Here is a 27,582-nt window from a genome sequence, read left to right on the forward strand (position 1 = left end):
ATTTTAATAAGTTGACTTTCTTCGTAAGGGCAGAGGATAGAGAGGTGCGTTTATCTTAACACCCAACCATATGAAGCCAACAGATAACGTAGCCGAGGAAGGCGTAGGAGTTGTCATTTGCAGTACTTAACTGTAATGTATTAAAAGATCCAACCAGGACGACAAACAACTTCTGAGTAAAGCACAAAAAACAGACGATGTAGATGAGAGTGGCCAAAAGGCAGGTGCTCTCGTGTACGTTGTCTGTTTTTCGCGCGTTACCATCATGGAGTACCAGCTAGACCGAAGCGCAACGCTTACAGGTAACACTTCAGATAAAAAAATTCCGGAGCCCTTGCCCCATCGGGAAAATGGGGGCTTGACGTGTGACCTGATGTACTATTCTTCCTCCCTTCCTTCCTTCCTTCCTTCCTTGCTTGCTTGCTTGCTTGCTTGCTTTCTTGCTTCCTTCCTTCCTTTCTTTCTTTCTTTCTTTCTTCCCATCACACTGAAGCTGCATGTTTCCTTCCTCCATCCCAGGAATTGGACTGTAATCTACGTGCTTAGCAGTGCAACACTTCAGTTTCGACAGGCAACAAGGACAGTCACGCGTTCATATCCTGGCAACAATGAAATGTGGCAACGTGAAATGACAAATCACCTTGATAAAAGATCATATTGCTGTATCAGAAACAACCGATCGCTGACAAGCCCACGATCACAAGAGCATCAATTATTACGAAACGGCGCGTGCCAATACGCATTGTGACCAGCGCACCTTTGGGGGCCGCATTTCTTTGCGCCCACAGATGGCGGGTTTTTTCCCAGTCATACATACAATGCCAACAGCACTGTGAGGCAGCGCATCATCATCATCATCAGCCTGTCTACGCCCACTGCAGGGCAAAGGCCTCTCCCATGTTCCGCCAATCAACCCGGGCCTGTGCTTTCTGCTGCCACGTTATACCTGCAAACTTCTTAATCTCATCTACCCACCTAATTTTCTGTCTCCCCCTCACGCGTTTGCCATCTCTTGGAATCCACTCAGTTACCCTTATTCACCACCGGTTATCCTGCCGACGTGCTACGTGCCCGGCCCATATCCATTTCACACACAAGCTTCGCTTGAATACAAATGACTCCTCCCGTGCTTTCATTGGCGTCATTATCTGTTGACTTCACATGATACGCAGCAACTAAAAGAATTTTTTCTCTATTGTGTCCCTTCATGGAGTAGTGGCAAAGTCTGCCGTTGGTGCTTTAAGACTGTGACAACCCACTCAAAAGGACTGGAGCGAAATGCGGCATCACTCAACCCGTGCCATGCCAGAGGGTCTCAACAATGCTGGAAGAAATGTGAAGACGCTTCTCCTCCTCCGACTGCGTCACCTTTGTCAGCTGCATGAAATCACCTGCACAAAAAACAAACAAACAAGAGATAAATTCTGATGCTGCAGCACGGTTAATGAAACAAATAGTAAGCTTGAAGAAGTAATTGTAGCCCAAAATTAAATGCACCACACACCATGTAGCACCTGTGGTGTGCAGTACTGTGTCTCGTTTTATGTTCTTTTAAATATAAGAAAGTGATGCAACATGGGACAAAGATGTAAATGAGAGAACATGTACAAGTGCACGCTGCCAACTGGTTTATTTTTGAAAGAACACTCGATATACATAGTAGAACGAACATGCACAGAAGGCCAAAATTAAAAGCGATCCTGCAAAACAAAAATTTTTGTTGTGCAAGACGCTAGAACGTACGCTTACACACCTACTGCCAAACAATTTGATAGAGTAAGTAATTCCCTTGCAACTGCATAGCGATTTCTCTTAAAGATCTTAGTGCACTGGTTCTCAAATGGGGTTCCGTGGAGCCGTCTCAGGGGTTCCGCGATGCCATCACCCACGAAAAATAAAAAGTTTTTGGAGGCGAATTTTAACCTATTCCCAGTTCCAGGTCCTGCTCCAGGAACTGCAGCAACATTCTGAACAAGATCACCTTGGTTGCCCCAACGCCTCAATTAAAAACTAAGCCTGCTACATCAGCCACAATAGCGCTGTATTTCCTTCGCCTATTCTGTCTTCCTTTTAATACGGCAGTGAGTGCATGTTGCCCCCCCCCCCCCCTCCCCCGCCCCCTCCCTGGCCCCCGGTTCGTCACACCAAGGAGTTTGCCATCACTTCGACCAGTCCACAAGGGTTCCCAACACACTGACAGCTGAGAACCACTGTCTTAGTGGAAGAAAGCACAGGTACACAAGCACAAGATTTACAATGAGTCGGTAGGTGCGAACCAGTTTAATGCCTTATGGACAGCACGTGCTCCTGTAAGTAAAAATTATTACATCGGCCAGTTTGGTCGATCTATGTGTTACCGCAGCTTCACAGAATCATATATACCGCACCCCCAGAACACTCCCTTAAAGGATCCTCATGTTTTTTTGATCGCAGCATTGTTTAGGATCACCAACTTTCATTACTTGCCTGCAAATGCTAGATAATTTACACAGCACTGAAAAGACCATGGGCACGTAAAACTTTGAAGCAACCTTCTTAAGGTTATGTGCGACTTTATGCCAGTAAGAGATAACTACCGGTCTTGTTTTCTTTTCTTCACACTCTAAAGCCGGACTCTAATTTTTGGCCTTTACGTTCTTTAACAATGCTTCTATTACAGAAGAAACCACAGCTCTGGGAAATCCAGCAGGAGAGAGTTGTGAAATTTGCAGATCAAAGCTCGCCTTCATACAGGGCAAACACAATTTTTTAATCGCCGAATCCAGGCACACAGAAGCAATCACACTTTTTACTGTTTCGGGACGGGGGGGAGTCAAAGAGTAGAAATTCCTTTCATGCATTAGGTCTGTACATCCAACAGAAGTGGTTGTCAAAAACATTTAAACTGATGTCTAAAAATTGAAGCTTGTTGTCAATAGGTGTCTTAAACGTAAACCGAAGGGTGTTCCCGGGTCCAATATATTCATTCACAACCACGTATACTCGCTGTTGCAACGAAACACCAGGCTCTTTGGCTAAGATGATCAAAAAAACATCAACATGCCTAAGGGTGCGTAAAACCTTGGACCCCTTCGTTGCCCTATCTAAACATGCATCAACCTCTGCCAGGAAGATTTCACTTAACACCAGTGCTACACAGGACCCTATGCAAATTCTTTGCTTCTGCAAACACAACTGATTCTCAAAGGAGACTACAGTGACGCTAAGACCTAACAGACCGAAGAAGTTGTCTATTCTAATGCCGCACCGATTCTGAAAAGCCAAGATCCCGTTTTTCTCTGTGCATGACCGCACTGCCCTGAAACGCCCTTTATGGAGATCCGAATCAAGCAGATCTTCCACACTGATGGAAAATACACCACCTATTGATTGGTTATTCTCCAGAAACACATTATATTTCGGTCTAGTTTTTTACGCGAAACGGGTCATCCAATTCCAAGGCATCTATAGATGCTTCTGAAGGTACTGACCTAGATTAAACTGCCAAGAATCCTTGTCACTGAGTATGCACCTGAAGGGAACACCAGGTATATGTGTCTTAGCTGCGAAAAAGACCGAGAGGCACTTTCCTTTACAGTCACCGATGCTCTTGCAAGCTTATTCAAGACAAGATCTCTGCAAAAAAAAAAAAAAACCTTTTTATTTTACCCTGAGTGCAGCTTGTTTTCACTCGAGTGAAGTTCTTCTCTTTCACTCCAGTGAAGAAAGGAAAACAAGAACGGTAGGTATCCCTCACTCGCATAAAGTCGCACATAACTTTAAGATGGTTGCTTAAGGGCATGAGGTGCCCGCGGTCTTTTCAGCGCCGTGTAAATTATCTAGCGTTTGTAGGCGTCTAATGAAAGTTGGTGATCCTAAACGAAGCTGCGATAAAAAACGTAAGGATCCTTTGGGACAGTGTTCTGTTGGAGTAGAATACATGATTCCGTAAAGTTGCGGTAACACACATATCGGCCAAACTGGCTGATGTATTAACGTTTGCTTACAAAAGTGCGCTGTCCATCAAAAATGGAACTGGTTCACATCTACCAATTCATTGTAAGCCTTGCGCATGTGCACCCATGTTTTCTTCCACTAAGATCTTGAAGTGAACCTGTGATGCAGTTGCAAGAAAATTGGCTGAGGCTTATTCTATCGAATTGTTTGGCAGTAGGTGTGCAAGCGTACGTTCTACCATCTTGCACAGCAATGAATTTGTTTTTTTTACAGGATCGCTTTTGATTCTGGCTTTCTGCGCGTGTGTGTACTATTAGGTATGTTGAGTGTTCTCTTGAAAATAAACCAGTTGGCAGTGTGCACTTGTACGTGTGTTCCCTAGTCTACGTCTTCGTCCCGTATTGCGCCGCTTTCCTATATTTAACTATGCAGCAACTAGCCCAGCAACGAGTTTCATTATGTTAGTTTGTTTTGCACTATGATGATTTCTTCAAGTATTAACCAACTAGCCCACGAACAAGTTATCTTAAATAGTAAACACATGAATGGAAGAGGTTCATCTCTAACCGAGGGTCATGACTCTGTCAGGTTTGGCGCCTTTAGGCACCATGCGAAAATTCATTCTTCGGGCACTTACTTACAAATTTCATCTTCCATGTGTTGCCATTAAACAACAACAACAAAAAAAATCTTCCACGTTCACTGTCAGCGCTAAGAGAGAGGCTGGCTAACACTGCCAGGGCTACACATCCATAAATAGCCAAGAAAGCGCATGGGGAAAGACTAACACATTGCGCGCGTCATGTGAAGGTTGTGGGTTTGGTACCCACCAGTGGCAAGTTATACCATCGTCCGCTTTCATTTTTCCCTTTATCTCACAATTCCTACACTTCAATTAATGACTACAAATAACGACCATGATATCACTGGTCTCATTATCTGTTGCCTTAGTACGGTTTTGCCTAGCAAAAACGGCTCATCGATAGTTTGTTCTCGAATAGGTTTCAGTTTTGCATTTGCATATTAATGCGTGAAATTTCAGATCTCAGATTCACTGCTGCACCTTGCAAATGAGGCAACTGGGAAAAGACATTAAAGACTGTTAAACACATTACTGCATGGCCATCTACAAGATTACATTTCTCATTGATAGCCTTTATACAATTCCAAAAGAGTGTTTAGTATACTCTGTTCATCGGTATTATCCAATCACCAAGTGTGTCTCAACATCTTGGCAAGTAAAGGTGCTTCTTATACTACCCTCACTGTACGGCCAAGCCTATTCTTCAAGTTGCTGTCTCAACTGCTTGTTGTTGACATTTGAAGGCCAACAGATATTCTGGCCCATGTCAAACCACGGAGATACCCGTATTTTCTCCCATATAACCTACGCCCTCAACAACGATTCGTGGACAGATTTATAATAACGATCCCCGCGTATTGCCGCTAAGCTAGCTTTTTTGCATACCTCTGAAGCACTGCCGAGAAGCCACAATTTCAGACCAGAATTTGCATTTTTTTGTCTTGAACACAGCTTCATTTTTTAAAATATCTTTTGTGCGGGTTATGCGCGAAAAAATACGTATTAAGAGTTAGCGCTAACACTATCAGAAACTAGAGTGGCACTATACAGGTCACTTACATTGCTTTCACTCTAGATAATTCAATATTTTGGCTAACTCTGTCCCAACCGAATGCCCTAGCTGGAACCGATACATTTCTATGGGAATAAACTTGCGTTATTTTAATCTTGCTGTTCATCATCATTAGATAACTTAAGTGCGATGCATACACCCGGCCCCTATGCTAAGTGAAGTGGCAACAACAGCAGCAGTATCTTTCTCGAAAGCTCTTTGGTTACACTGAATGCGTCAAACACGTCTCACCTCCCGTTCAAAATGCCCATCTTTTGCCTGTTCTGGCAAGATTTCAAAGCAAAAATGGTGACTTGTGACAACTTCCCACTGGCGTAGACAGGGGGAGTGGGTTGGGGGGTTTCAAACCCCCCTGGAATTTTCTAATTTTGCATGCACCTACAAGCACACGCACGAACATACATAAAGTATGGTTGGACCCCCTCCCCGAAAAAAGATATTTCTGGCTATGCCCCTGCAACTTACTGCAGCACTTACCCTATTCTGATGTGCCCCTAAATTTTCAACAAAATTTGTTCGAAAATTCCTCTGGCAGTGCAAAACCAAACCCCATTTCCAAGAGCCTACCATTAGGAACAGCTCAGCTGGCATCATAGCCATTCTGTTGCCATACGTGGTTGCTACCTTGGAACAGAGACCATGGATGGTGACAAAATGGGCATAGCATAACAACAATTATGCCCTGCTTTCTTTCTGGTTACAAAAGCACATTAAAATGATAAAATATTTTACACTAAAGAAACTGTCAACAGGGCAGAACATGTCACAAGACACTGGTGGAAGTGGAAAGAATGTGAATTATAGTGAGAGAATTGAGCATCATTTTCGTGATTTGAATAGCATTTGTATCGTAAATTTCATTTGGAGATCACAAAAACCGACACTTCGTGTCACCTGGCAGACAAGCATCAGTACTGCTTGAATGAATCGCTCGGATTGGTGTACTTGCTCTGCTGTTGCTAAGGGGTAGCACAACATGCACTTAAAATTACAATCTGTATATTATCAGGCATTCCCGCTTTATTCTGTGCTTATTACAAAGTAAAAGGAGTTGGTCCTCAGAAGTGGCACTGCCTTTGAGGGAACCAAGGAAACTGGAAATCCGTGTCAAGCCACAGTGCATGCAGCTGGCATACGCGCATGCGCAGCGCACCGCAGAGCGCGCACACGAACCACCTCAACACAGGCTTGATTGATTGACAAGGCCTCACCTGTTTGCGGGTGTACAATTACTATCCCGCTAGCCTACCACTGCAGGCAGCATGTGCTGCGTGTACAACTTCATCGGCAGCACACATCGTAAAATTGTGATAAAAATGGTTCATGCCAGTTTCCGCATCATTAATCTATGAGTAGACAATCTGACAGGTAAGCTTTCCATTGCACTAAATAAAACAGGTACCATAAAAATTAGTTGTCAGTACCTTTAAAGCTAACAGCAACAAATTGCTTTATGTCTTCTGAGCTTCATGCATCACAGGATGCACTAACAAAGTCTACGTGCTAGCTATCATCCAGTTTGCGGTTGTTGCATAAATGCAGAAGATCAAATGCACTATGTACCACATGATGGACGACATGTTCCTGAATTATGGCAAGAAAGTGCTGTCTGGGAGTGACAACGTTCAACATAAGGCAAATAGTTTGCTCCCAGTGAGTCAGAAAAAGTTCATCAGCTAGCAGGGTGAACTTCTAGGGCAAGCCATGAAATACACTCACCAAACAGCTTCACGACTTCGTCGTCTGGTACACTCCGAGGGAAACCTTTAAAAGAAGCGGACAATCACATGAGTTCACACTGCAGGTAAGTCACCTCGTGATGAACTTTCTGTTGGACTAATCACAAGTACATCACAGCTTACAATAAAAAAGCATGAGGCTTTACGTTATATAGAAACAAGTGAAGTATATCCGTACTGTGACATAGTTACTAACACAAAAAAAAACCTAACAAAAAAAGTCACAGTTTCGCCGCAAGGGCGAAGCAATGAATGCGATAGCAAGGAACTAATGCTATACGAAGTGAGGCTCACCAATGGATACTCTCAGTTTGAACAGCGCTTCTGTTGCAAAGGCGGCCGAAGCAGCGAAGGTAAATAGCGTGCTTCAAGTGTCGAGCTGTGACACTTGATAGTTCGCGCTCATCTTCTGTTTGTTCGTTTAGCGGCGTCCCTGAGCTCGAGTGACATTCGTACGCGCCGTAACATGAGCGCGCACATCACGGTGAAAGCGTGAAACATTCCTCTACCCCGCGCTACGAGAAGACCGCGCGAGCAGACAGCGGAAGGGCAAGGTTCTCCCATGCGTAAATATAAGAAGAAGCGAGAGAGCTCGCCGACGCCTTTTAAATGCGCCCGTCGGGCTCCTAGCGCCACCTCGCTGGTAATGAAGAAACGCTTATTATCGCCTGCCGTCTCCGAGTCCGCACAGCGCTAAAGGGTGTATATATAACGCTCGCCGTTAGCTACGTGGAGGATCTGCGTTTCGTGGCGTAGTGGATAGCGCCGCTCGCTGCGGAGCAAGAAGTCCCTGGTTCGATTCCGCGCTTCGGAAGCATTTTGCTGAGTTATTTTTCTTTGGGGCCTTTATATATATATATACATACTTATACATATACGGTGCATGACGGCGGCGACGGCGACGGCAAAATCCAGCCGAGACTGTCCATATAATTGCTATCGCAATAAAAAGTTTGGGACGGGACAGAGTGGCCTTTTGCATTTTAAGTGCTTCCGATAAATGCATTAGCACACCATCTCTGGCACTGTCTGATAAAGAAGTGTTGTACTACCTTGAGGTAATCAAAGATTTGTAATGCAGGGGTGCAGCAGCCTGAATGGGATTTGGAGCAACTTTTGGAGCAGCAAAACGTTGCTTTTGGAGCACGAAAATCCAGATTTGGTGCAGGTTACGAGAAAAAGAGCCTGCATTTTTTACCAAGAAATCCCAAATTTGGAGCAGTATAACAAAGAAAGCTTACTTTTAGAAAAGAAAACAAAAATATGTACAAAGCAGTCAACATCAGCTAACTCATGCACAGTCCACATGTGCACTGCTATTTCAATAAAAGCAGTTTGTTGAACCACCCCACAGTGGAAATAGTGATGAAGTCCACATTAGCTTTGAATAATAATTGTTGGGGTTTAAAGTCCAAAAACCACGATATGATTACGAGGGACGCCGTAATGGAGGGCTCTGGAAATTTTGACCACCTGGCATGGGCCTCAAGCATTTTTGCCTCCATCAAAAACACGGCTGCCACAGTCGGGATTCAATCCCGCAACCTTCAGGTCAGCAGTGAGCACCATAACCACTAGACCACCGCGGCGGGTCACACTAGCTTTTGCAGCACCTGTCAAATCATTTGACAGGTGCTGCAGATGCTAATGTGGACCTGCCAACCTGGCAACCTCGAAATTCATGAGATTCTTAAAGCAGGAGTGAGTGGGGTGGCGAAAACAACAAAACTGGCATACATTCTTTTGTTTATTTTGTTTATTATTTTGTTTCTCAGGGCTGCAGAAACATCATACACATCTCTGAATGATTGTCAGTAATTCTTTTTTAGACGTCAGCAAACATGCCAGTACTCATAATTATATGGCACACGGACACATAAGTAATTACCAATTAAGGAACAAAATGTGCTGTGTCCTATGACAGTTAGTACAATAGGCCCTTTTAAATTTTAGTCCACTTTTTCACATGGCACTGGTGTACTGTGGCGAAAGTGGCTTAAAAAGCGTTCTGCACGCGATAGAACAAGGCCAGGAAATTTAGAAGCGCTGTCCTTTTTGTCATTTTTTCTTTTTTCCACGGTGGCATTAAGATAAGGGTTAGCATCTGCACGTCTGGGTTGGATTTGGATGATGATGCCAAAACTGCAGGTGGACAATGAGGCCTCCATTTCTTTCTAAAATTAGCCCGACTGAGAAAATTTTGAGGATGGCGGGGCATTTTGGCACAATATCAACAAATTTCACAGTTCTGGCTCAGCTTGGCACAAAAATGAGGAATTGTGTCAAATTGGGGCAACTGGCGCAGCTGTTGCACCCCTGGTAATGGCTTGTCCTGTGTGCTTATCTGCTTATTGTCAGTTAGCACATTTATTTGAGCATATGGTGGCTTCTTCACACGTTCTTTGAGTAAAATTTGCCGGTTGAAGTTGGGCGCTCCATCCTGTAACAACCTTCTTCTGTTGGGTCCTTTTTACTAGTAACTATGTCACAGAAAATGCATCAGCATCAACTAGCTCAACCATCTCTGTTAATTATACCTATACCGTTTGTTCACATATGAAGCAGCACTATTTCTTTTTGTTGCAAATGCAAATGGCAAGAGAATTCTAGCATTTGCAGTGTTGCCTGGTAGGCAGGGAATCAAGTACAATTTATTGAGGCCCCCTGCAAGATACGAAGACTCTTCCTAGCGATCTCGTGCTGCCACTGCCATACGTCAGCTAACTCTGTCTTGTTCTTACAGTTTATTTAATTATTATCAGTAAAATCCCCACCACCTTCACATAATTTTTTTTTTCTCCATTGGCATCCCCTTCTTCAGATGGTCTTACCACTGGTTATCTATCCAGTGTATTACACAACAACCTGATAAACAACACTTTGGGCATGGTACATTGCAGCATCACTGCCACTGTCATCGATGCAAAATATCATTATGTCACGTCCTAGGTTCCTTTAGAGTGTATTATCCATAAAGTACTGACTAGTGTTGAGTACATGCTGTTCGAATCTGTAGGTGACCCTTGAAATTAATGCAATCAGTCCTGAAGGAATCTGACACACTGAATCCACCACTGAAACATGTCACGTATGGCATCATGTACTACCGCCGAGCTCCTATCTCACATTTCCCCCTGGACACATTGCGCCATCTGTTGCTTTGCAGTGGCAAAGTTGACATGTGTCTGAATGTACATGACATGCCAACTTGCCCACTTTTCAATCGTATACACGACATGAGTTTGCTTCTACCCAGCATCGATGAAATTCTTAAAAATTGTCAAGTCATTCAGGAATGTCATACTGCCCAGTGTCCCAAGCTGGTGTCAAAGAAGTTATATCAACGCACATATATAGATTACGTCATTCTCAGGGACCATTCTTCGCTGCATAAGAACTGTTGCAGTGCTAGCACTTCATGCAAGATGTGCCTTGATGCATCGAAACCTTTTAGAATGTTATTGGCAGCTTTACAGTAGTGCAATTATCTTGTCACTAATCAAATTACACATCAGGGAAATAGTGGCGTGCATTCCAGAGCGTATACGAGCACCAGTGATTACGTTAGATCGAACAATGGCATAAATAGCCAGTGGTGACGTGTAGATGAGGTTTTGAAAACCTGTGAATGTGTTCGCCACTACTGCACTGCGAGTGTTCTTTGTACTGCTGCGCACAAGTCCACCCACCAAAAAGTTCAATCTTAATTTACATTTAAGCGAAAATGGACATTTGGACTAGTTGGTATGTGTTCATCTTTTTGCAAAAAAGGGGGATCACACCAACAGACAAGGACAAAGGCGTTGTCACTTTCTTCCGTTATCCATGTCTGTTAGTGCGCCGGCCCTTTGTTGCATCAAGATGAACTTACGCTTTGTATTGCCGTACAATTGACCATCACAACAACGTGTGACATAGATCTCGCAAATTGCCCAGAGAGTGCTAACCACATTAAGGAAGTCAACTGCACAAGATGACTATCAGTTGAAACCACACCCCTTGCTACGTACCACTGGGTACAACAGAACACTGCATAGCTGGTTAAGGTGTGCTACTATTATGTTTATTGTGTAGCACCAAGAATAAACACAGATGTGAAAAGATTGTGGTCGAATGGATATGCTTCTGCAAGGACACAGAGCCGAACAATGTGATAACGGCATGTAGTGGTGTTTACGAGCGTGTGATCACACCTGCCTTTGTCACACTGTGATCACACAGTACAGAGTCCAACTGCCCAACCACGCTTGATCACCAACGAACCATCTGCTCGAGCAACGTTTCTAACGCATATGAATTAACACGTCCCCAAGACAGCCCTACAAAAAGTTGCCATAGAATTCAGTGCACTGGATTCTCAAGAACATGTACGATAAAAATATGGACTCTGCCATAATTCAGCCATTTATATCCTGATTGTGCGTAAGGACGGCACCCCTACTTGTGGGAAGCAGCCTTTATTGGCAAAAGAACATGCCCCACTGCTTAAATACCACTTAAACACTGTGATGTGGAATGACGCATCAGGCCTTGTAGTCAAATAGAACATGAAATAGCATGACAGATGCAAAACAGCGATGACATAATGACAGCCGCAAAACAGTGATGATATGATGACAGGCAGGCATACTACAATACAGTACTGAACTAAAGAACTGACCTTTGAATGATGGGTCATTGTACACAACAGTGCAAAGTGCGTAGGAAAAGCCAGGCGAAAGCAGTGACTTGATAACACTTGCATACCTGCAAAAGTTGACAGCAAGCATCGCAAGATCTATGTGCAACTTCTCTGGTACGCACACTTCAGCGTAACAACTTGAAAGTAAATATGTACTATGCACACAAACGTTTGCAATCAAGAAACCCCTACCGCGAACGACATTTACCAACAATGCCCCCTAATCTGTGGCACCTCGCCACTGTTAGCCTGTAAACATGAAATAGGATCACATGTACCCACACCAGCAAAACAAACCTTAGGACACGTGAAGTCATTGAGAAGTTCCACAATGCAACTGAATTAATACTGACACAGTTGAACCCCTCAATAACAAAAGCCCTCAACAACGAAATTCTCGCGGCAACGAAGAAATCTGGCGTCCCCAGCAAACGTCCATAGAGTTCAATGCATTTGCCCCCTCTCAACAGCGAAGAGATCTTAAAAAGCACTCCTGCAATAACGAAGTTTCAGTAAGCGATCCGCAACATTTTTATCAACCACGTGAGCTAGTTGGGAAGCCAGAAGTTTGAAAAATGCCGGAGACGGAAGCGGGTGTTTCTTTTGCAAGCAGCGATGACTTGCAGTCACTGGCTGAAGCATGGGACGTGCTTCACAGTATCAGCAGAGCAATACCAGACGCTGTTGGACTGCACGACTTTTTGTGAGCTGACACCGACCTGATCATGCACGAAAGGTTTAGCGACAACGCTATCGTTGAAAGAGTGCGCAAAGAATATGACAGTGACGGCGAGAGTGAGGAAAGCAACAAAACGCAATAAAGTAAGTTCACGCAAGTAAGTTCATGCAAAGTTCTTGATGGTTTTGACATCACTCGCACTTTCCTCGGTGCCCACGCCGACAATGAAGCTATGCAAAGCTTACCAAGCTGCGAGGCTCAAGCCGTCAAGCTCCTTCAAAGTGACATGAAACAGAGCAGTATCGGTGGCTTCTTGAAATAAATTTCGGTTATGCGAAGTAATTGGTGTGCGTATTTTTCTATATTCTCGTGACAACGAAATTCTCATGGCAACGAACAAAAATCACTTCCCCAGCAATTTCGTTACTGAGGGGTTCGACTGCATGCTCCATTTAAAGGACTCATGATTGATGCAGCGCTAAAGACGAAGACTCAGACCAGGGTGTCTACCGAGTTGACATTTCTAAATTCCCTGAGTTTTCCAGGTTTTCCCTGAGTGTTTTTGTTGAAATTCCCTGAGTGAAACAGAACTTTGTTTTATGTCAAGATGGGTAGAGACCATATCGCTCGGTGATGTCACTCTCTAATACGCATTTTAGAAAATGAAAATGACTTAATCCCATTTGAATAGTACATAGAACAGATAAACCTCAATATAGCGAAGCTGGTAAAAGCGGCAACTCACTAAGTTATATTGAAACTTCGTTAAACTGAAATTCGACCTTTCATGCAAGGCATAGTTACTGAAGGATTAATCTTAAACTGAAAAGGCCACAAGAATGCTCGACTAATATAGCAACATGAAAAAACTTTTTTGTTATTTTTTGCGTGAAAAAAAAATCAGTTTCGTTGAGCCTGAGATGCAGCAATCACAGTTAGATGCCTTGCCAGAGTGTCACATGTAAAGGCGAAACAAGTGCGGGTTTAATGCACTGTGGAATTGCGCTTGTTCTGCTGCTGCGGGTTGTTGTCAAATCCTCGCGCGTTGCCCAGAGCAATGCAACGCCTTTGCTATCATGATGCCCAACCGATCTATTTGCTCTCCACGAACGCACAACATCGAAAACCATCCCACGTAAGAAAAAAAGAGTCAGTTTCACCGCGAGACCAAAATAGTAAATCTGATAGCAACAAAGCGGAATTTTATATGAATATAGGCTAGCAGCTCGCTCCTTCAGGAAACGCAGCCGCTGCACTAAGAGAAGTGCCCTATCTATGATCCATGGCTCAGGGGCGGATTCAGGTACATAATGGGGGGGGGGGGGCGGGTACAAAGGCTGAAGCCAACGCTCAGCAGTGCATTTTGGTGGGTCACGCATGTTTACAACAGCCCAGAGGGGATTATGGCGGTGCTTAAGAAGCCTTCGTTGGAAATGTGCATAGGGAAGCAGGAAAGGGTAGAGCAATGAGAGGTAGAGAGCAGGGACAAGATTCTCTTTACCCCTTTTGGACAGTGGCAGGCAAAGCAACCTGACAAAGGGGGCAAACTCGGCAAGCAAGCCTGACAAAGGAGATGGACTACAGGCACTGAAGGGAGGGGGCGGGGGCTGGCTTGGGGGGGGGCGATCGCCGCTACCCCCCCCCCCCCCCCCGGGATCTGCCACTGCTATGGCTTCAACGGAAGTTTTGCAATTAGAGCACAACACCTACAAAGGTATGAGCCGCCTGCTGATCCCCACTAAAGATACCGCGGCGCACGCGCCAACGCCCGCTGGTACACAGTACGCACTTCCTGTCGGACTCACGCAGCCAGCCCCCCCCCCCCTTCCCAACGCACCGGCTCCCATCTCCATGTGCCTATCGCGCGGAGAAGATGGTCGGCTCGTTTCATCTCTGCTTAAGCCCCGTTCGTTGGCAGCGCTCGCGCACTTTCACTTGCACATGGAGCATGCGACGCGCGGGGTGATGTAATCGCGATTTGTACTTGATAGGGAAGATCATGGCGAAGGCAAAAAATTCGCGTCGGAGTGTCTATATAATTGCTATCGCAAAAAAAAGCAATATAGCTGCGGGCTAAGATCGCATGAAAGCACGGCAACAGCCTGAATTGCGGCGCATCCGATTATGGTGGAAACGTTACTGTTTTCCGACATCGCGCGCCGAATCGAGCATGTGGGACCCGTGCCGGTGTCGCGAATTTCGGTCGCCGCTATGCCATGGCTCTGAAAAGTTTTGTAATTCGGCTTTGTAGCAAACATCCACGTGGTGTGGCTGGTAATTGCCAGCTGCAGCCCCAAAAAATTTCAGTCGTCTGCCTAAAACTTGTTTCAGCAGTGCCCTCATCGGGGAAAAAAATAAAAAAAGCTTTCACTTGCTGTGAATGGGCCCGTTAGTTACGCTAGCTCTCGCCTGGAAATTTATTGTATTCTTCACGTAGTCCTAAATAGCATCTTTGAAGCTCGGGAGCAGAGCGAGTGAGCTCTCCGATAACAGCCAACAAGCGTCTTTTTTCTCGCCGATCGGGATGGCTTGCCAGATACGAGCCTTGTCGAAGACATCCGCTTCCTGCGCGATCGTGATCGCTTGCAAGATAACTCAAGCTCATTACACCTACTGCTACCGCTTCTACAACTAATCATGCTTGTTACTTGACACGCGGCGATAACAAAAACACCATATCGGACGCTAACGCACAGCACGCGCGAGAAAGATTACAGAACTACACCGCGTACTCCCAGAACATCCTGACAACATTGCGTGATACGATGTGTCGTGGTTCGCGGTTCCCGCATGCCACGCCGGATTCTCTCCCACTTCACCGCTCCGAAGGCGATGACAGCATCAAGGTGCGCCACTTCCCCGCAGCCGCAGCGGCCGTTTGATTTGAAAAATGCGTTCACAAAATATCGAGCAAGCGCTACCGCGACTTTCATCGCCTTTCAATAAAGTTGCTGTGGATTTTCCCTGATGGGAGCACAATTTCCCTGAGTTTTCCCTGAGAATTTCCAGACTACCCAAAATCCCTGAGAATTCCCGGTTTTCCCGGTTTTCCCGGTCGGTAGACACCCTGCAGACTAAAGAAACACAGAGTGCACAGGACGGCACAAGGGGAGAAATTCGGCCTTGTTGGTAAGACGTTAGGAAAAATTTGCAGCGCAAAATAACACAAGGACGAGAAGGGAGGACACAACACGTGTGCTAACTTTCAACAGAAAGGTTTATTTCAACCGAAGCACGAATATATTCAGTGGTGATGCTGAAACGCTACAGCCAGATGTCATGCGCAGAGAAGTACTTTTTTTGTCATTCTGATTTTAACAGGAGACGTGCAGAGAAGTGAAATTTCTTATCATAGCCTTTTATAGAAGATATGCGCACCAACCACAAAATTAATGCACGTTCAAAAAATATACAATTCTTTTTCTGACAGGGACAGGGACGGCGTGCTTACACAATCGCTACCCAACTTTGCGATTTTGGCGGCTTCTACTATTAGTCTCGTTAGTTCATCACGGTTAGTCAATAACACCTTGGTGCTTTCAAAAACCGGGGCGCACCCACAAGCTTTGCAATGCATCGCGAGCCAGCCATCGTTACCATTCTTTACAAGGTTGGAGTGCTCTCGTAACCTGTCATTCAGACAGCGCCCCATCTGTCCAACGTACTGCTTTCGGCAAGAGAGGGGAATCTGATACACCAGGACGGGCGCTGTTTTTTTCTCGCAACTGAAAGATTTATTTCGAAAAAACAAAACGGGAAATACAAAACAGGGCATAGCAGACATGCGCATAAGTAAACCAGTAAAGCTAATCATTGAACAACAACACGTGCACATTCTTAAGAACAAGTTCAGACAAGTCACGTGATAATGCACGAGCCAAGCAGATACGCAAACTCCTTGTCTGTCAAGAAAATCTCTGTTCCTTTAGTCTGAGTCTTCGTCTTTAGCGCTGCATCAATCATGAATGCATTCCAACTAGCCCAACTTTCCATTCTACTCCATTTAAAGGGACTGACAACTGGCCAGAATGTGTCGTAAAACATTGGTGGACATGAAAATACTGTGAATTGTAATGACAAAATTGATAATTCTTTTGACAACTTCAATAAGACTTGTATATTAAATTGCATTTGAGAGTAACAAGAACTGGTATGTCGCGTCGCCTGGCGGAGAAGCCTTGGCACTGCGCAAATGAGTCGTCCGGATTGCTGTGTGCAGTCTGCTGTTGTTTAGGTGCACCAAAAAACATACTTAGAATTACAGACTGTATATTATTATTAGTTGACACTAAGAAGCAGCACGGCCTCTGCAGCAACTAATGAAACCATGTCAATCCACAGAGTGTGTCCAGGTGTGCATGCATGCGTAGCAAATTGCAGTGCACGAACACGGACCACTATCACACTCAACTACCCCTGCTTTGCAGCATGTGTTGCGTATACGACTTCATCGGCACTGTGAATTAAAAAATTCTGACACAAATATTCTTTGCAGCATTTTCCACGTTAACAGAATTGGACATTCTGGCCGGTAAACTTTCTGTTGCACTAAAAAAAACTGGTTGTCCATTTTTTTCAACAAATTCACGCAGTACAGTGAAACCAGCCAACCAGAACAGAGAACCTGGAAAAAAAAAATGCTCTTCCACAGAGCAACACTGATGGCTGTCTCAATTATTCTTAGTGAAGAGACGCTTCTCGGACGCTACAGTGGCACACAGTGAACAAGCTACCATCTGAACCATGCAGCCAGCTCTCACTGCTGACTGAACGAGAGAAGCCCTACTTTCTAGTGCACTGCAGAGAGTTGGAGAGAGAAACAGCGACATAGCCTGGAGCTTGTTTCAAGAGAGGATGGGACGAAACCTCCACACCCACCCCCTTTTTGATTACACTAATGCAAGCACAGTAATCTGAGCCATTCCAAAAGCTGTGTACCCAATGCTTAAACTCGCTAATATCAATTTGATTTGAACACGCAGGCTACTTTCAGACCCCTTTTCTATAAAAAAGCTGCATGTTAGATTTGGGGTAAATACAGAGCACAGTCTGTCAAGCTCAATTTCTCGTTCATAGCTACAATATCAGCTACCACAATGTCCTTTCTGATCTGCACTGCTGTTTTCCTGTATGTCAACCTCACCCCTATCGTTTCTCACCCCATACCTCCAATGTCAAATGCTTTCACTTCGCATTATCCTGAAACTACAATATCCATCAACTTGCACACTGTATTTACACACTGACAAAATCATTACTTTTGGTCCTCTGCAATATTTGTACAAGTATGTAAACACAGCCTTTTCAGGTAATGTCAGTGGTGTAGTGTGCTCATGCTACCAATAGCTATGACTCAGCCAAACAGAGGCCAGCCAACACTTGAGTCAGGGGTATTCTCTTTTAAAACATCTCCTTTAAAATGCTAGTTAAAGGGATCCGGACACCGACCAAATGATTTAAAAACGAATATATTGACGTTTCGGCTCCCCCACGAGAACCATGGTCACAAGAAAAGATCGGCAAAGCAGTTCGCCTTTCTAAGCGCGGCGCATCACGTGACCAAGACACGTGGCGTACATCGGAGGAAGATTACCCTCGTTGCGATTAAGGGTGTGCGGCGTAGTTTGGATGATCAGGGGCTCCAGATCAAGGCGTGTAGCACGATTTTTTTCTCTGGCAATCACACAAGCGTCTTTCCAGCTGATAGCGTGTGACGTAGTTGCGCAGTGTTCGGCCACGGCATTGGACGCAACATGTTTATTCTTGACGTCATTCTTGTGCTGTTGAAGTCTCGTCTTGAAGTGGCCGGTTTCATAGTATGTTTTATCCCGGCCAGACGGGTTTCCGCCATACTCTCAACTTCCTTCTTTAAAATGCGTTTTATATTGTGCGTTATATTATGCGTTTTATTATAACACATGCGTTTTATATCATGACAGGGATTTGTCAAGCCGGTTGATTGTTGAAGCAGCTGAAATGACACGTGATAACTGAGTGTGTAAGCGCACCATCTATCTCGCTCACACGGAAAGAACTTTCTTTTTTGGATGGTGTGCTTGACAGTAATGGATGAGTATTGTATGGCACGACACGTGGGCCATTGGTGGGGTGTTCTTCGTTCCTCTGTCTTTTCCTCTCCCCTATATATTCTGACGTTTTGCAATAAATGCTTAGTTGAAGTTAAGCGCTTGTGTCTCTTCTTTCGTGTCCTCTTGTAAAAGTTGTGCACTTCCAACCAAGATGGACCCTAATCAAGTTGCGCAATTGGCCTTTGCCCCGTTTTAGATATTCGTCCTGTCAAATTATTCGAAACTTCGAATACGAGCTATTTGAAAGTCGAATCGAATTCTTCGATTAAGTATTATTCGATTCGAATTCGACACTCGAATATTCGCACCACCCCTAGTTTTAACAGCTTCTAATCTCAAATCAGATGTAGCACGTGCAAGTCAGAGCTGTGTAAAGATACTATTTGCACAAATTATCCCGTGCACAGTGCATGCAAATTGAAAAGACAATTTAGGGCTAAGTAATGCACGCACTTATGTCCTCACTGTCTTTGATTTGTGTAATATCGGTGTAACTTTTCGACTCGAACACTTACGTCAAAGCCAACATTACATCTAGCGGCTGGATTTGAGCTAAATGACACGGTTATTTGAAGCAACCACAAATACCAGTTACCTATACTAAAGTTTTCATGTCACGTCCATGAGCAGTGTACCTATAAGTGACTGCACACGTAACAAGTCACCAAATTACAAAGGTGTGATAAACATCAGTAGACAATGCAGCTGTTTTCTTCATGCTTTTTTGTCCAGCCAGCCTATGTGTTTTGAGATTACAAAAAAAAAGAAAGAAAGAAAAAACAAAGAAAAGAAGAGCAGTTTCCGGAAACCACAGCTGCGCTGTTATGGAGAGAAGTTTAATGAGATACCAGATTTCGTGCACACCTTGTAGTCACCTCCGGCTTACCTTGGGCGCTCATCATCGTTTACGGCTACAAGGGCACCCCGGTCCCAGACAATGTCCATCGTTCCGGCACAGTCTCTGCGGTAAAACATGGTGCTCCGTAAGTACTTCAATATTACTTGGAATCGACAGTTTGCAAGAACGACAAAAGCAGAGTGTCTGTGAAGATTTCTTTCCTTTTTTTTTTTCTTTCGGAATGGGAAGTCACACCCATCAGCTAACAGACGTTGTGTGAGCCAAATGCTATTCCTGTGAGTGAAAAACTTGACACACAAGAACACTCGCTCCTTGCCTGAACATCTCTAAATTCCTGTCACCGTTCACACTTACATCTTCAAAAACGAGTTTTAGGCCTGAAGAACGTAACGTAGTGTCAATGTGTCCCAAGGCAACTCTTTTGACCTTCCTTCCAATCCCACACATTGTTCTGAGATAGGTGAAAAACTCTTTGTGAGTATGTAGGGAGGCACATGACTACTGCCCCTTTGCTGGCAAACCCACTTTAACTATGCAGTCATCAATCATGCTATAAGAATGTTAGACTGTTACTTTGAAAATTCTTGAGAGCACCATCATCAATCAAGCAAAAACTGTACAAAACATATGTACATTCTCTTGCAGCTCCATTTGTGATGCACGCCAAGATCCTATTCCTGCGGATTTGGCAAATACAACTTGAATGGGATTGTGAAATTGCAACTTAACTTGCCCAAAAGTGGGATATCTGGTGCAGAGAAGTTCCTGATATCAAGACTCTTTCAGTGCCCATGTTTTGTTAGTCAATTAGCGACTTGCATTATGAGCTCCACATGTTTACGGATGCAAGCAAGGCCTTCTACGGTGCTGTTGCTCACCTGCGGCACAACCACGATGAATCACTGGAGCTTTAGTGGGCGCCCAACTAGCGAAGTTCATAACTGACAGAAGGGCAATCCCTTCTTCTAAATGCTATTTTTGGACCGATTCAGGGGTGGCGCTGGGTTGGATCCGAGGCGTCCCTTCAAGGTGGCAACAGTTTGTCAAAAACAGAGTCGCAGAAATCTAAGATATTACCGACTCTTCCGAATGGAACCATTGTTCTGGGAAAGAAAACCCAGCACTCTTAGTTTCCCGAGGCACATCGATAAAGTCCCTGATTGACAGCGAAGTTCGGTGGCGAGGACTGCCTTGGTTGGCAAGACTCAAAGAATGGCCCAAGCACTCGACCACCAATCCGACTGCAGTAAAAGATGATGTAAAAGAGGATTTAGAAGTAGGCACTGTTGCACTCTATGCATCCTCGGCATCGGCGCACGCTGTTTTCGACCTATCAAGATATAGTTCCTAGTTGCGGGTGCTGTGAGTCATGACTTGGATATATATTTTCGTCGCAGCCTGCTGTGCCCGGCCTACCTCTCAAGGACACCTAACGACTGAAGAGCTAGTTGCTTCTGAAAGGTATGGGCTGTCCGTTTCCCCAAAACAACGAATCGGCTTTGAATTAGCAGGCCTCCAGGCAGGACGAGATCTCCCTAAGGCGTCGACAATTTGGGAACCCCTTTATTGCTGAGGATGGTGTGCTGCGAGTTCAAACGAGACTTCAGAACGTCATGTACCACGAAGGCATCAAACACCAGATCCTGCTACCCGGTGACCACATCGCCACTGAACTTATTGCAACAGGCTTGCACCGAAGGCGTCTTCATGTGGGAGTTGAAACAACCATCACAGAACTCCGAGAGTGCTTCTGGGTGATGAAGGCGAAGCAGTGCGTGAAAAGAGTGACCGGTCGGTGTACTTGGTGTACGCGATTCAGGGTGAAGCCTGCGACGGCTCCTATGGGAGTGCTACCTGCTAACTGAATGAATGTGTCCAAATCGTTTGACATTGCTGGTGTAGATTTTGTTGGACCAGTGTACCTGAAGAGTGAGCCGGAACAAAAATCCTACATCATACTGTTCACTTGCGCGGCAGTACGTGCTATTCATCTAGAGCTTGTCTTGCGCTCAACAGCTGACAGTTTCTTGCAGGCTTTTTGGTGTTTCACTGCACGGTCGTGGTTTTCCTTCAGTGATCTGCCCTGACAATGCTCTGTGCTTTAGACGTGCTTCTCGTGAACTTCATGCTGTGTACGACACTATTCGGGGAAGTGAGGTTGGGAATCATCTGTCTGCTAATAGCATTACGTGGAAATTTTCTGCTGACCGTGCTCCTAGGTGGGGCAGATTTTGGGAGCGCATGGTGAGGTCAGTGAAAGGACAATTTGAAGAGAGCTCTAGGGAGGTCACTTCTAGATTATGGTCAAACAAGCACAGTCCTAACAGAAATTGAAGCGATCATAAACAGGAGACCATTGATGTATTTGTATCCTGGCCCAGAGGAACCAGGAGTCTTGACACCTGCCCATTTCTTGCATGGCAAGCGATTGACGGCACTTCCTGACTTACAAACTGCAGCCGTGGTACCTAGCTCCCATACTGAGCTGCTTAAAACATGGATACATCGACAAAAGATGCAAAATGACTTCTGGGATCACTGGTATAAGGAATATTTAATATTCGGACGAAGGAAACACAGTGCCGACCAAAAGTAAAAATATATTCTTAAAAAGACGTTTCGGCTCCCCCACAGGAGCCTTGTTCACCAAGGCTCCCATGAATGGGTGAACAAGGCTCCCGTGTGGGAGCCCAAACGTCCTTTTAAGAATACATTTTTACTTTTGGTCGGCGCTGTGTTTCCTTCGTCCATGTCTTTCGCTGGCCAGGCAGGTTTCCGCCAAACGCTCGACTTCATATTTAATATTCCTTAGAAATGCCCATAATAGGCCAGTGGTGGACATCGCTAGCATCGCTGAAGGCAATATAGTCTTAATGCGCGATGATGCAGTGTCCAAGTTGTGTTGGAAACTCCCACGTGTTCTGAAGAACATTACTGAAAACGATGGCATTGTGCGTGCACATCGCCTAAAACCAGCAGATGGCAAAGTAGTCACGCGGCCTATACAACATTTGTGTTTTCTAAAAATGCACCCAAAGCAATTCGTGGGCCGGAAGTGTTAGTAACAGTAAACACAGCGCGTGCTAGAAGAAAAGAAAAGAAGAAACTGCGCGTGGATCTTGGTTCTTATTTTTCTCGCCGGAATAAACAGCAGCATTTGGACGCGCTGCTCTCTCTCTTCAGGCATATTGTCCTTAAAACCCGGTTCATATTAGAACAAAGTCTTCGGATTTTACACGTTCCAAGCATGAACATGAATGTAGGGTGCAGGAACCAAGCCGTGAGAACCATATTCATTAAAGGGCACCTTCAACACTTTTCTCCGTTATCCCAGAATGACCTTTTCTAGTGGGCTCCATTATCTCATGAATTCCCCAGCAAAACTTTTAGTGTTTTCTCTCTCCTTTCCTCACACAAGCGAGCTGCAAAATTGACATAGATACGCATCATAGCCTTGAGCATTTTCTCTTCTTGATTATTTGACCGCACTTGCCACTACTTCTGGTTCACGCATACGTGGAACCGGCTTGAAGCTTCTGAGATGGTCTGCCATCATGCCATCCTCAAAATCTGCCAATACCTGTCGGCTCGGCTTGCAGCATACTCGGTGACAACATTGCGAATGAGTGAGCAATCAATTTTTGACGGCTTTCAACCAAATCATAAATTACATGCTGCATATAGTGCAATGTTATTTGGTTTGTGTGTTCACAGAACCCCTCATGATCTGTTCACAGAACATATCGTTAACATTTTCTGACCACATTTAACCCTTTGCGGTCCGTTGTCGGGTGCTGCCCGACAACGCAACACGGCCGTAGTGGTCCGCTGTCGGGCACCGCCCGACAAGGGTGTTCGTGGTTTAAATTTCGCTGTTTTCTCAAGCTAGTCGCGCGCATTTTTTGTATACATGCAGTGCCGTCCCTTGAGGAATAAGCAAGCTTTGTTTGTTGAGGTTTACTTTTTTTTTTACACTAGTGTGCAGCACTATGTTCAGCACGGAGTCCAGAGCGTACCCACTCGTGCGCAGTTCGCTGAGAAGCATGGCCACGTGTTCACCACGTGCGTTTTACGGTGGTGCTTTTAGCGAAAGCCAGGATGACTTTAGTGGGGAAGAGAATTACGTGCCTCCACCAGACAGTGATGACAGTCATTCAAAAGTGAGTGACGAAGACGACGGTGGAGACAACACCTATTTCGACACAAAGGGGAGCAGTAACAACCCTAGCCTGCACCCAGGAGAATGCTTTGAGCGGCATCATACGCTGAGCGAATATCGCTAAAGGAGTTGCCTGCAGATTGCAGGAGCAAAAATAAATATCCTGTGAGTTTTTGTTCCACAGTTTGTGTTTTTTTTCACGGCGCCAGAAACTGGCAAAATGGTTTCGGACCAGTAGAGCCGGAAAGTGGGTAAAAGTTTTCAACCGCAAAGGATTAAAAGCATTGCAGGGCCCCTTTAAACTGTATTTGCGTAGAACCGTAGCACACTAACTATCTTATGCAACTGTTTTCAGCTCTAAATAGTGCAACTTATGAGAGTATTCTTACAACTCCCTAGCCTTCTCTTAAGAATGCAAGAAAGTGTTGCGTTGATCGCTACTACTTTAGAAATGTTCCATGTTGTGAATGGAAGAAAAGCTACTTGATGGGCCATGGTATGTTTTTGTTACATACAGATTACAGCAAGAAAATGGGCATTACTTTTTGCAAAACTAAATTTGCCTTTTCCTACTAAGTCATCCTGCAAACAGCAACTGATTGGAATTGCTTACGTATTTAATACTAATGTCATAAATGCATTGTAATTACTGCACCACACAACAGTGCACTTTTGATCTTTTGTCAACACTTCATTTTTGTTGGTGATCAGTGAAATGATCAGTCACATTTATCACGACAGTGCGACCTTTTACACTAAGAACAATGCACCCAAACATGCACTCAGCAGGAATTCTACCTGCCATGACAGCTTAGCAGCTAAGGTGCTAAGGTGCCACAGTATGAATATGAGGAACGGTGGTGCTTTTAGCGGTGGTTCCTCATATTCATACCGTGGTGTTGGCATGAAAAACCCTAGAAATTAGCAGGGATGCTAATATGTGTGCATGCATAATGCTAATGCCAGTAGTGAAATGTGAAATGCTGCCCTAGCTGTACTGCAGAGCTGAGTGCGGAAGTACAGCCAATTTCGCAGCACAATGCTGTGAAATTACTTTGATTGTTCGTATAACTGCTATCTCTATTGTCTGTATTCTTATCACAATAAAATCAAATACAAATTGGGGGACCCTTAAGCTTTGCATTTAACCCATATATGCCCAAACTCAGAAGAAATGACAAAAGAAATATTTTTTTTCACACAAAGTGTACTTCTACCCTCAAAAGAAAGCACAAGTTTTTTATTTACTGCCAGGTAAACGCAACACTGTTTTTGAAGCCGTCCTATACATATAGCACACTGGGCATTAGGGGTGCTATGTGCGGGTGTGGTAAGCCTTGAAACATTTCACGTGCACACTGACATTGCACTTCTTCCTCTCCATGACGTCTTTCATACAAAGCACGTGTTTGCCCGGAGAAAGCGGTCGGCACGTGACAGCATGAAAAGCAAGGAATGTCCAGGCTTGCACACGTTGAGAATGAGACCTGCTTGATGTGCTGTAGGTGGCGCTAGTCATCAGCTGAAGAAGTAGCAATGTTAGAGTGCATCAAAGAAGCGCGCTATGTGCAGGACACTGAACATATATGGGTTAAGAGTTGAACGCGATAACGATATCCGCACGCAAGTACATACACGCACACACACACACACAAACATACGCTAGCACCTTCCCAATCGCTAGCCTGCCTTCGCTTCTTGGTGGAGACCCAAACTGTGCTGCAAGGAGAGCCAAACTGCAAACGCCCTCCGGCTCTTATCTTTATTTGCATCTAGCTCGAATTTTCGCTCACAGCCAATGCTGCTTTTTCGCTTACTACCAAACACGCCGACGCCGATGACACCGGATTTTCTGTGAAACGAGCTCTTTAATGCTGTCGCTTTAAAATAAATATGCAGGTGGACTCAGAGGATACTCACCTGTTGAATTCAAATATGCTGCACACAAATATCTGCAAACGGTGGTCGAGAGTCTGCAACAATCAGAAGGAGAGACAAGCTTATTTCACTAAAAGAATACAAAAAAAGGAACATAAATGGGAATCAGAACAGTTACTGCAGCTAAAAATGCGCAATCACATTTGGACCTGTCAAAATTCCAAAACATGCCCATTAACAGAGATTAAATGCGATGCTCACCACTAAAGTCTCAAGCCAATGTGGCACTGGCTACTATGCACATAAACTTACAATGCGACAGTGTTGATCAGTACTGTCGATTAGTACAGATCAATTGATTTGGTGACGGAGTTATCAAAGGCCTATAGCAGCTAGTGACAACCAAAGGGTACCCTAGCAAATATGCTATACTATCCAAATTGAGAATTTGCAGTTATGCAATTGCACTGGCTGATTTCATTGGTGCCAGTGTGGAGGCCAACCTTCTTCAATACTGGCTCTATGCAACTGTTCCGGAGAACAGAAGCACAGACAGAAAGCTGGTTTGTGGGCAGAATTAATACGAAGTTCTGAGGCCATCACGACGTAAAGACAACCATACCACGTGCTAAGTTATCCCACTTTGCAGAACATTTTAAAAGTGCGCACATCACTGAAAACTGTAGAAATTTTTCATTAGAGCTTGCACCATTAGTGCTGTAAGCATGAGTTCACGCGCAACCACGGTATACAGTCGAACCCACTTATAACGATACTAGTTATAACAACAATTATAACAGTTTTAACAACCACAGATATACGCAACAAAGTGTATCGGAGGACAACCGCCGCCATAGCTCGATTGGTAGAGCATCGGACACGTTATTGGAAGGCTGCAGATTCGGACCCTGCCGGCAGCAAGTTGCATTTCGTCCACTTTAATTTCTTCACACTTATATCATAATTACTACAAATAACGTCCCCTATACGTTCCTTGGTTTGATTGACTGTCAGTTCTCATTACGTTGTGTCTAAAAAAGAAAAACGAGCCCTTAAATTACCCTTCTTTCATTGATAGCAGTTTTAGCAATATAATAACAATGAGAAGCTGCTGCACCGTCAGCTTTTGTATGTTTTTTGTGAATGAATGAAGCCGCTTACAACAATGCCCCACAGCACATTATCGTTTATAATAATGAATTCTGGCTGCTGGGTGACCTTGCTTAAAGGTAATGGAACGCGAAATCCTTGAAAAGAAAGAAATTCAAGCTGCTGCACCCCTGCCCACCACGCTAACGGCCACCGCGCGCTCATACAATAGGATGTATGCTGTAGTCTTCGGTATCACCAGCCGTGCATGCCTCTCGTCGGCCTTCCACTTCAAACATTTATAGGCTACTCCGTGCCACGCCAAGGTGGTGTTGACCTGCGCTGTCACATTAGCCCCTTCGGACTCACGGTATACTTCACCGCATAGTGTTTTGGAATGGCGGCAAAACTGACTTTTGAAATCTGCTATGGATCAACTCGCAACAGCGCTGGTTCAAGCCTTCGACGTGATTGACAAAGCAGCGGTGGTGGCCACAGTTAATGCAGCTTCGGATATGCAATTTGAGCAAAAAGCCAAAAGAATGAGACTTCTAAGAGCTTCTGCCTTATCAGGTTATTGATTAGGTGATTCGCCCCCGCACTGCCAAATGCTAGCTGCCTGGTTGGCTCAATTGGTACAGTGACCGCCCAGGAAAGGGGTTGGTCCCGGGTTCGATCCCCAAACCAGGACACTATTTTTGGCAACTGAGAAGCTTTCTTTCAGAGGAATCCGTATAGATTTCCTTGTGGCTTCGTGCTACAAACAGGTGGTTGTCAATTTCCCTTTCATAACCCTTCGACCATATTGGGGGACTCCG

The 27,582-nt window shown here is 44.7% G+C and overlaps 1 protein-coding gene across 1 annotated transcript in view; it reads right to left on the bottom strand.

Annotated features, from left to right (window-relative positions):
* Positions 1-469: 469 nt before the first annotated feature.
* The window catches only part of LOC119372214 (thiopurine S-methyltransferase), a 34,578-nt gene continuing 7,465 nt past the window's right edge, over positions 470-27,582 (bottom strand). Inside the window, exons 5-9 of the mRNA XM_037642693.2 lie at positions 25,718-25,770; positions 19,666-19,740; positions 11,991-12,076; positions 7,311-7,355; positions 470-1,391 (exon numbers count right to left, since the gene is read on the bottom strand). Coding sequence (XP_037498621.1) covers positions 1,291-1,391; positions 7,311-7,355; positions 11,991-12,076; positions 19,666-19,740; positions 25,718-25,770 — 360 coding nt within the window. The 3' untranslated portion in view covers positions 470-1,290. The remainder of the gene's footprint in view (positions 1,392-7,310; positions 7,356-11,990; positions 12,077-19,665; positions 19,741-25,717; positions 25,771-27,582) is intronic.

This window comes from Rhipicephalus sanguineus, chromosome 10 (genome assembly GCF_013339695.2).
Source record: "Rhipicephalus sanguineus isolate Rsan-2018 chromosome 10, BIME_Rsan_1.4, whole genome shotgun sequence".
Classification (NCBI taxonomy): domain Eukaryota; kingdom Metazoa; phylum Arthropoda; class Arachnida; order Ixodida; family Ixodidae; genus Rhipicephalus; species Rhipicephalus sanguineus.